General features: G+C 35.0%; 1 protein-coding gene across 1 annotated transcript; it reads left to right on the top strand.

Annotated features, from left to right (window-relative positions):
- Positions 1-4,849: 4,849 nt before the first annotated feature.
- On the top strand, positions 4,850-10,483 carry LOC136236019 (uncharacterized). Its single transcript, XM_066026139.1, has 7 exons — positions 4,850-6,536; positions 6,963-7,224; positions 7,672-8,288; positions 8,421-9,193; positions 9,347-9,474; positions 9,532-9,633; positions 10,437-10,483. Exons 1-7 carry the CDS (start codon positions 5,031-5,033, stop codon positions 10,481-10,483), a joined length of 3,435 nt encoding a protein of 1,144 aa, XP_065882211.1. The 5' UTR covers positions 4,850-5,030.
- The last annotated feature ends 821 nt before the right edge of the window (positions 10,484-11,304 follow it).

The following is an 11,304-nucleotide window of genomic DNA, read 5'->3' as shown; positions in this document are numbered from 1 at the left end:
CCAAACATTTACCCTAGCCTATGTTACACCCTATTTTTAAGTCCCTTTGATTTAGTGTCTTGAATTCATACTAAGTGGTGGAGATTTGAAATATTGGAAAGCTTATGGTAATTTCATTCTAGGTTGCGACTTGAGTGATTTCTTGAAAACTAATCATAGCCTAAACACTTGAGTGCAATGAGTGGCTTCCGTGAGGGTGTTGTTGATTTTAATTCATACCTTATGTACATGGTCAAAAGCTCAATTGCTGAGATTCTTCAAGTAGTTACGTTGTGTGTTTAAACATGAATAATATCTTGACTTTGAGAATTGATGGCTGGTAATCTTTACATTATGAGGGGGGTCGAGAAAGGTTGGTAAACACGAAATCATAAGAGTAAAGAGCTGATGACATGATCTGATATGCTTGGGGACAAACATTGGGTAAGTGTGGGGTATTTGATAAGTCTCCAATTCAACGTTCAAATGTCCACTTTAGTGCTAGGTTATTTAATTAATTTGGTGTTATTTTGGGTATTATTGCTTGTTTTGGTTTGATTTGCCTCCACAGGACTCAGATGATTAAAAGGAGCAGAATTGGACTTAATTGAAGAAACTTTGGATCAAAAAGGAATTTGGTGCTGAATTAAAGGAGCTGAAGCGAAAATTGAGTTAGTCTTGCCCAAGACTAAGGACCTCTAAATCTGCTGATGTTCAAATTGACCAGGACCTTTTCCAACTCGAAAAAGAAGGCAGAAAATCAGGGATTTGAAATTTGTAAAAGAGGTTGCTGATTTAGATAGATATTATTTGGTTACCTAACTTTTAGAATGAGGTTTTCTCTATAAATAGATGGAGAACAAAACTTCTTCTCTGAGGTTTTTTTTTCTCTTTTTGGGTTTTTAGTTAGCTTTATTTATTTTTTTATCTTTAATGGTTATCATAGTCGAATTCATGACTATGTGTAGGTAAACACTTTATCGATTAAAGGATTAATCAAAGGCTAGCATTATTTCCAATTGTGAGATTGTTGTTCTTAAGTTCAGTAATCTAATTTTATGTGATCTGTTTACATATTTATCGATCTATGAAATCAGACCTTCAATGAAAGTTTAGGTTACAGTTCGGCCGGGCTTCGACTTTTTCATTCATTGAAACAACGTTAGGCTATAGGATTTGTAATCATCTGAAATCCTAACTATGTTCAAGCACATAAACATGTGATTTGGTTTAAATCGGAATCGCTAAGAATTCGGTTAACTTAGATTGGGTCCTTCTAATCCCTAATGCTTTCGATAGATTAAATTCTAAGCGCTAAGCTAGAACTGTCTGGTCGAATAGGGGCTTATCTTTAGGTGCTCTAGGATTTGCTTTACAATTAAGGAAGGATTAGGTCGGGAATGAATAAGGAACGACTATAACCATCCAGATCATATCAATTATGATATCATCTCACTTTCAATGATCAATAAGGAAATAATTGTTCAGCCTGCGAATTTCCCTTGATAAAATTCCATCATATAAGAATCACCAATTTAATTTCATTTTAATTTTGCAAATTTATTTATTCATTAATCAACAATTTCAATCCTCCCTATTTACTTTTTGTTAATTGCTTGGTTATATTTGTGATTAGATCAGTATTAATCCTTTGGGTACGACCTTTACTTGATCTTTTACAATATGTTTTCGGCTAAGTGAAGTTATAATTATCTTTGGTGGATTCGACACCCATCAGTTACAAATAACCTATATAAATACTCCAACTGAAACCTAGAGACGACTTTGAGAAGTCGTGGCCGTTTCCGATCCTCGCCCTAATGTTGAGCACCTCCTTTGGTGTCTTCCTCTTCTTCGCCTAAAAATGGTAAAACATTTGAAAATGTGAGATAAAAATCTCAATAAGTAATTATCAACTACAAAAAATGCATATACTCTAAATAGCTATATATATTTATTTATTTGCTTAAAATCCCAACTATATAAAATGAATAGATTTGCAATTAACAATTTAATCAAATCAACCGTAAATCAATAAATATTTCATAACCCGTATCCACCAAAGATAGGTTATTTGTAAATCTGAATTAATTAAAAATAGGGTATAAATATAAAAATAGGGTATAAATACTCCAACTGAAACCTATATATAAAAATAGGGTATAAATACTCCAACTGAAACCTATATTTCGAAATATATATAAGTCTGAATTAATTATTTCTAATTTTTTTTTGAAACTTAACACATAGAGGAAATCTGAAATTAACAGCCTCGGAACTGAAACCTAAAGGAAAAGGGTCGAAAATCAGTTTAAACTCGAAAAATATGAAAACAACCTATACATATTGTTTGTATCATTACTCTCACATGCGAAGTCAAAATAAGGTGATTCAAAAACCATAGGAAACCTAAGACGGAGAGCAAAATTTCTTTTTCATATATTAGTAGCTAATTTTGAGCCTAACAGGTCGAAAAATGGCTTAGAAGGGTCAGGTTTAAATCTTATTGTTCACAAAACGAATTTAGCTATAACAAAAATCATCAAACTCAAAATTTAAGCTTGTAATTGTCTTAGTTCATACCATAAGGCCACAATTCAATATCTCATTTTAAGAATACACAAATAACCTTATAAAGTCACACCAACATCAAGTTAAACTCAAATGCACTTAAAAGTATAATTATCCACAACACACACACTACTCTAAACGTGATTTATATGATCACATATTACCCCAAGTACACTTCTAATGAAGTTCCCTCTTTATTCATTCCGGTGCATAATATGAAATGCAATATCCTAGAGACGACTTTGAGAAGTCGTGGCCGTTTCCGATCCTCGCCCTAATGTTGAGCACCTCCTTTGGTGTCTTCCTCTTCTTCGCCTAAAAATGGTAAAACATTTGAAAATGTGAGATAAAAATCTCAATAAGTAATTATCAACTACAAAAAATGCATATACTCTAAATAGCTATATATATTTATTTATTTGCTTAAAATCCCAACTATATAAAATGAATAGATTTGCAATTAACAATTTAATCAAATCAACCGTAAATCAATAAATATTTCATAACCCGTATCCATCCGAGAGCTAATCCTCGTATGTATCAATCCCAATAAGGGAAAATATCCATTTTGGTCTCCCTAAAATTTAACTTCTTTTAAAACTTACCCTAAACTTTTAATTTACACTTAATGCATGAAATTAGCCTCCATATATACCAATCATACCCAATTAATTCACCAATCAATAAAAAATTGTAATGTAACCTAATGTTGATGTATAATAACTAAAAATTAAGAACACAGACGTGACAATTCTCTCCACTTTAAAGAATTTCATCCTCTAAATTGTACTTACTTGATGAAGTGAACAAATAAGGATATTGACGTCTCATATTGATGTGATATCAAAAGCACAAGAGCATGGAACAAAGGAGCTTGGAGTTAAGGAGCCTAGTAGAAGCATGAGGGATCCATTGGAGCTGTCAATTGGACCTATGACGAAGAATCGTGCAAAGAAATACCAACAAATGCTTAATGGACTCATCTTGAGCTTCTTTAAACAAGGAATGAATTTTAGCGAAGTCATTAAAGATGGTGTGTTTTTGTGTTGTATCCAAGCCCAAGCCCATAATAGTGATATGTAAAAAGGTTGATCATATTTTAAGAGAAGCTTTGGACTTGCATGTGTTTGGCATGTGCAAAACCTATTGGGACTCATTAAAATTAATGTTATAACCTTATAGGTTTGATTGGGCTTATTTCTAGCTAATTAAAAGGCCCAAATAATGTTAATTAGTGGGCTGAAATTGGGCTCTAAAGGACAAAAACGAATTTAATGTTTTTCCTTGTCTAATTAGGATTTCTTTTACCTTGGTGCACTAGGATTCAACTTCCTTTTTAGTTTAGGTTTAGGTTTATTTTGTAGCCTATATAAAGGCTTGTATTCTTCATTATTTTTATCAATCAGAAATCAATATTTTTATGAACAAAAGTTCTTCTTTTCCTTTGGGAATTATTTTCAATCCGGGATTGAATTCTTTATTGTGAGTTTGAGAGACCGAGTCATCATTCTTGCAATATTATCTTGATCGTGAACAAGTATTTTGGTAAGGTACTTGTGAATCGCCAAACACTCAGGTTCCAATTTAATTATTCGAAGGTGTAAGGTCAGATCTCCTTTCATTGTCTTTAATTCTTTGGGATTGGTTTGTTATCACCAATTTATGTTTGTTATTTGATTCTATTAATTCCTTAAGATAGATCGGGAAAACTTGTTGATTTGGTTATTATCTCTTTTTCATAACCAATATCACATCAATTGGTATCAGAGCTTTGGCTCTTAAGGAATTTGTTGTTTTTGTTTTGTTTGTCGAAATTAAAAAAAAAAAAAATTACCCCAATCTAGAGTCTTTAATTATTGATCGAGTTCCTCATATCTTTGCATCTAGTTATTTAGGTTCTTAGTTGTAGCGAACTGATTATTTTTGGATTCTATTCTTACTAGCCAAACCCATTTATGTGTGTGAATTTCTTCAATTTTTTTTTTTTTTGCATGCTAAATCATTAGTGCAAGTTTAATTTGTTAATCAATTCCAATCTAGTTTAAAAAAAAGGAAAAAAAAAAGAAAAAAAAAAGAGAAAAAAAAAAGAAAAAAAAAAGGAAAAAAAAAAAAAAAATCGGCTCATTGTTTGTACTAAAGTTACAAGTTTTCTAGAATTTGCATGCTAAACACACATTCTTAAAATTTCTTTCAAACATTTGTCTCTTCTTCGAAAATCGTCTTTTATTCTATTCTTAGTGTGCTAAACTTTGGTTATCGTTACAATATTAGTCTTCTTTGCTTCTAGTTTCTGCTCTACTTTATTTTGTCATTCTTTTGCTTCATTGGCATTTATATTACCCGAGATAATCCTTGTGATCTATCAAGATAATATAAAAGAGTGATTGAACCGGTTGTGAGGTACTTCTTTTACTTTCTTTTTCTTCTTTTCTTGCTTTAGACTAGATTTCACTTTTCTTTCATTCTTTATATATTTTGTCATGTCTAACGAACCTAAAAAGGACAACGTTAACGATGTTGATTCTAAAGAATGGCAACAAGCTATTGTAGGTGAGATGAAGAGGTTAGGGGCTATTGTGGCTGATTTGGTTTCAAACCAAAAGAAATCAAGCCAAAAGAAAGGAGGACGCGGGAGATTGAATTTTAATGATGAACTATCCGAGTCTGAAGAGGAGGAGCAGTTTGGATACCGAAAAAGGGGTAACGATCGAAAAGATAGTAATCTTAATGCTATCAAACTTAAAATGCCTACTTTTCGAGGAGCTAGTGACCCAGAGGCGTATCTTGATTGGGTACGAAAGGTTGAAACAATCTTTGACATACATGAGTATTCCGAGGAGAAGAAGGTGAAACTTGTAGTATCCGAACTAACTGAATATGCGGCTGTTTGGTGGGACCAATTAAAGCGCACAAGAAAAAGAGATGGTGATGAACCCATAAGAACATGGGGTGAATTGAAGAAGGTCATGAAAAAGAGATTTGTGCCGGCTCACTATTATAAGGAGTTGTTGAAAGAACTCCAATCCATGTCTCAAGGTAACCAATCTGTTGAAGATTATCACAAACAATTGGAGATGGCACTAATCCGAGCTGATATACAAGAAGATGAGGAAGCTACCATGGTTAGATTTCTCATGGGAATGAAGAGGGAGATTCGCAACCCTCTTGAGCTACAAACTTATTTCCACATGGACGAGATGCTCCATAAAGCGATAAAAGTTGAGAGACAACTTCAAGAGGTTGAGAAAGGGAGATCAAAGTTCAAAGGCACTACTTCCACTCCATGGAAGTCAGATCCAAGAGGTAATTTCAAAACTAAATCTGAATTTAGCTCTAAAAGTGACCAAAAGCCTCAGGTTGATTCAAAAGCATTTGGGAAGTTGCAAATTGGTGGAACTACTCCAAAATACAAAACTACTGAAAAACCCACAAGAACTCGTGAAATTGTGTGTTTTAAGTGCCAAGGGAGAGGGCACTATGCAAGAGAGTGTTCGAATCAAAAGGCGATGGTTATGAAGCATGGTGAGTTAATATCCGAAAGTGAGTCCGAACATGAATCAGATGATATGCCCACCTTAGAAGATTGTAGTGATATAGAAGAGGTGGATAGTAAAGGAGGACATGGAGTTAACTTAGTCACTCGTAGAACATTGAAGATGGGAGTGAGTGGTGACATTGAGCAACGAGAGCACATCTTTCATGCTCATTGCAACATACTTGGAAAAACATGCTTACTAATTATTGATGGAGGAAGTTGTTGCAACGTGGTAAGCAATGTGTTAGCAAGCCGATTAGGGATATCAACAATTCCACATCCCAATCCTTATCGGTTACAATGGTTGAATGATAGTAACGAACTCAAAGTTACTAAACAGGTGCTTCTGAACTTTTCTATTGGTTCTTTTGCTGATGAGGTATTATGTGATGTAGTACCTATGCAAGCATGTCATGTGTTATTGGGGAGGCCTTGGCAATTCGATCGATCAGCACTACATCATGGTCGAACAAATAAATTTACTATTGCTAAGGATGGGAAGAAGTATATTTTGCCACCTTTATCACCTGCTGAAGTGTTTGAAGATCAGCTCTACATGCAAAGAATGTTACAAGAACAATCTGTGAGAAGGGAAAAGGTTAAGGCGAGAGAAAATAAGAGTGATAAAATCAGTGAGGGTGTGAAGAGAGAAGAGGTGAGTGAAAAGGCATTAGTGAGGTCGAGAAATGAGGGTGAGAGGAGAGAAAAAGAGAGGAGCATTAACAAAAGCCAAAATCTATCTTTATATGCTAAATTGAGGGATGTAAAGCAAGCCGATTTTGAAAACAAAAATTTATTATTATTTTATTGTAAGAGTTTTTGTTTATCTTATGTAAATCAGTCTAACCTTCCTTCTAGTATTTCCCCTCTTTTGCAGGAATTCAAGGATTTATTCCCCGAAGAGATGCCTAATAAGTTACCCCCGATTCGAGGAATTGAGCATCAAATTGACTTTGTTCCCGGAGCACAAATTCCAAATCGACCAGCCTATAGAAGTAACCCTGAGGAGACAAAAGAACTACAAAGGCAAGTCGAGGAACTAATGGCAAAAGGGTTGATTCGTGAATCTATGAGTCCGTGTGCTGTACCAGTCATCCTAGTACCAAAGAAAGATGGAACTTGGCGGATGTGCATCGATTGTAGAGCCGTCAATAAAATCACGGTAAAGTATCGTCATCCTATCCCTAGGTTAGATGATATGTTGGATGAATTAAATGGGGCTGTTATTTTCACTAAAATAGATCTTAAGAGTGGGTACCATCAGATTCGCATGTCATTAGGAGATGAATGGAAAACGGCTTTTAAGACTAAGCATGGTTTATATGAGTGGTTAGTTATGCCTTTCGGTTTAACAAATGCACCTAGTACTTTCATGAGATTAATGAATCATGTTTTGAGAGAGTTTATAGGTAAATTTGTTGTTGTTTATTTTGATGACATTCTTATCTATTCTAAATCTGAGGCAGAACACATAGAACATGTTAAGGTTGTATTAGATGTTTTGAGAGAACAGAAATTATATGCTAACCTTTCTAAGTGCTCATTTTGCATGGAGAAAGTTGTGTTTTTGGGTTTTATTGTTTCAGCACAAGGAGTTTCTGTTGATATTGAAAAGGTGAAAGCCATTCAAGAGTGGCCAACGCCAAATTCAGTTACCGAGGTGAGGAGCTTTCATGGCTTGGCGAGTTTCTATAGGAGGTTTGTGAAGAACTTCAGTACCATTGCCGCACCACTAACCGAGGTAATAAAAAAGAATGTTGGCTTTAAGTGGGGCAAAGCACAAGAGGATGCTTTTGAGATGCTTAAGGCAAGACTAACTTCTGCCCCCGTTTTAGCACTTCCAAACTTTGATAAATCGTTTGAAATTGAGTGTGATGCGTCGGGAGTAGGGATTGGTGCTGTTTTAATGCAAGAGGGTCGACCTATAGCCTTCTTTAGTGAAAAACTTAGTGGTGCAACCTTAAACTATCCCACTTATGATAAAGAACTCTATGCATTAGTTAGGGCTTTGCAAATGTGGCAACATTATTTATGGCCTAAAGAGTTTGTGATCCACACCGATCATGAATCCTTGAAACATCTTAAGGGTCAACAAAAATTGAACCGAAGACATGCCAAGTGGGTGGAATTTATAGAGACGTTTCCTTATGTGATTAAGTATAAGCAAGGGAAGGAAAACGTAGTTGCTGATGCATTAAGTAGGAGAGTTAGCTTATTGAATGTGATGCATGCTAAGTGTTTAGGATTTGAGTATATCAAAGAATTATATGTTGATGATCTAGACTTTGCATCTATTTATAAAGCTTGTGAACTTACTGCTTTTGGAAAATTTTATAGACATGAGGGCTACTTATTTAGAGATAATCGATTATGCATGCCTAAATGTTCACATAGAGAATTTCTTGTGAGGGAAGCCCACGGTGGAGGCTTGATGGGGCATTTTGGGGTTGCTAAGACTTTGGACATGATTTCTGAACATTTCTTTTGGCCTCATATGAAACGTGATGTGGAAAGAATATGTGCTAGTTGTATTAATTGTAAGAAAGCTAAGTCTAGAGTTATGCCTCATGGTTTATACACTCCATTACCTGTGCCGAATGAACCTTGGACTGCTATATCCATGGATTTTGTGATGGCTTTACCTAGGTCTAAGAGAGGTAATGATTCCATATTTGTGGTTGTAGATCGCTTTTCTAAGATGGCACATTTCATACCATGCCATAAAACTGATGATGCTATTAATATTGCTAACTTGTTCTTTAGAGAGGTTGTTCGTCTGCATGGGATGCCAAAGAGTATAGTTAGTGATAGAGATCCTAAGTTTTTAAGCTATTTTTGGAAGACTTTGTGGAATAAATTGGGGACTAAACTGTTGTTTTCTACTTCTTGTCACCCTCAAACTGATGGTCAAACCGAAGTAGTAAATAGAACTTTAGGACAACTTCTTAGGGCAGTTATTCAAAAGAATCTTAAGTCATGGGAAGAATGCCTACCATTTATTGAGTTCGCTTATAATAGGGCTATACATTCATCTACTAACTTCTCACCATTTGAAATTGTTTATGGTTTTAATCCTTTGACACCATTAGACTTGATCCCTTTGCCTGTTGATGAAAGGAAAAGTTTAGATGGAAAGAAAAAGGCAGAAATGGTGCTTAAGTTACATGAACAAGTAAAACAACAACTGGAGAAGAAGAATGAGCATTATGCAAAGCAAGCTAACAAGGGTCGACAATGTGTTCTATTTGAACCCGGTGATTGGGTGTGGTTGCATATGCGCAAGGAAAGGTTCCCCGCTCAGAGAAAATCAAAGCTACATCCTAGAGGCGATGGTCCATTTCAAGTAGTCGCACGAATTGGGGATAATGCCTACAAGCTCGACTTGCCAGGTGAGTATAGTGTGCATGCAACTTTTAATGTGGCTGATTTATCTTTGTTTGATGTAGGAGATGAAGATTTGAGGACAAATCCTTTTCAAGAGAGAGGGAATGATGTGATATCAAAAGCACAAGAGCATGGAACAAAGGAGCTTGGAGTTAAGGAGCCTAGTAGAAGCATGAGGGATCCATTGGAGCTGTCAATTGGACCTATGACGAAGAATCGTGCAAAGAAATACCAACAAATGCTTAATGGACTCATCTTGAGCTTCTTTAAACAAGGAATGAATTTTAGCGAAGTCATTAAAGATGGTGTGTTTTTGTGTTGTATCCAAGCCCAAGCCCATAATAGTGATATGTAAAAAGGTTGATCATATTTTAAGAGAAGCTTTGGACTTGCATGTGTTTGGCATGTGCAAAACCTATTGGGACTCATTAAAATTAATGTTATAACCTTATAGGTTTGATTGGGCTTATTTCTAGCTAATTAAAAGGCCCAAATAATGTTAATTAGTGGGCTGAAATTGGGCTCTAAAGGACAAAAACGAATTTAATGTTTTTCCTTGTCTAATTAGGATTTCTTTTACCTTGGTGCACTAGGATTCAACTTCCTTTTTAGTTTAGGTTTAGGTTTATTTTGTAGCCTATATAAAGGCTTGTATTCTTCATTATTTTTATCAATCAGAAATCAATATTTTTATGAACAAAAGTTCTTCTTTTCCTTTGGGAATTATTTTCAATCCGGGATTGAATTCTTTATTGTGAGTTTGAGAGACCGAGTCATCATTCTTGCAATATTATCTTGATCGTGAACAAGTATTTTGGTAAGGTACTTGTGAATCGCCAAACACTCAGGTTCCAATTTAATTATTCGAAGGTGTAAGGTCAGATCTCCTTTCATTGTCTTTAATTCTTTGGGATTGGTTTGTTATCACCAATTTATGTTTGTTATTTGATTCTATTAATTCCTTAAGATAGATCGGGAAAACTTGTTGATTTGGTTATTATCTCTTTTTCATAACCAATATCACATCACATATCCTCCTCGTTTTCCCAAGTTGCTACTTCTCGAGGGCGTCTGTACCACATCACCTTCACAAGTGGTATTGATTTGTTCCTTAAGACCTTTTGCTCCCTAGCCAAGATATATATTAGCTCACCTTTATAAGACAAGTCTTCGGATAGCTCTATTGGTTGATCCTGGATAATGTGATTGGGATCATTCCTATATCTCCATAGCATCGAAACGTGAAATACATCATGTATGTTAGAAGGGCTTTGAGCCTACCTCATTTTCAGAATTATATTCTGAAGAACAAGAACACGGATCAGAGTCAACATTTGGATGTGATTCAGGAGATTCTTTAATTGTCTGCAAAAAAAAAGATAATATTCCATTAAACTAGAAACTACAGAAGATAATTGTGGATTAAAAGCTGATATTATCTCACCAAGTTTGTGAGCAGAGTCTCCAAAATCAAATCTATACTCCTTTCCCCTAAACATTTATCACAACCATGGTTATAGATTACATTTATTAGGTAAGAAATTCATATCACAGAAAGAAAGGTTTGATACCCTTAGCCTGAATTACTTCAGCAACCCTTTCTCCAGGAAAGCCCATTCCAATAAAATAATTCATCACCTTGGAGCCAGAACCACTTGTAGATGAACTTGCCTTCATTCAAATCAAATTGATATGTTTAGATACAAAATGCACAATAGAATTTTTCTATACACTGATAAAATTCTCAAAAAGAGGCAAGGCAAGGTCCAATTTTGCTCAAAGTTTTTGGAGGAAATTCCGCAGTAGTTGCGAAATCGAAAGGTAAAGCTAAAGGA

The sequence above is a fragment of the Euphorbia lathyris genome, chromosome 7, assembly GCF_963576675.1.
Source record: "Euphorbia lathyris chromosome 7, ddEupLath1.1, whole genome shotgun sequence".
In the NCBI taxonomy this organism is placed as follows: Eukaryota; Viridiplantae; Streptophyta; class Magnoliopsida; order Malpighiales; family Euphorbiaceae; genus Euphorbia; species Euphorbia lathyris.
Note: the sequence above shows the minus strand (reverse complement) of the source record. Positions and strands in the feature narration are given on the sequence as shown.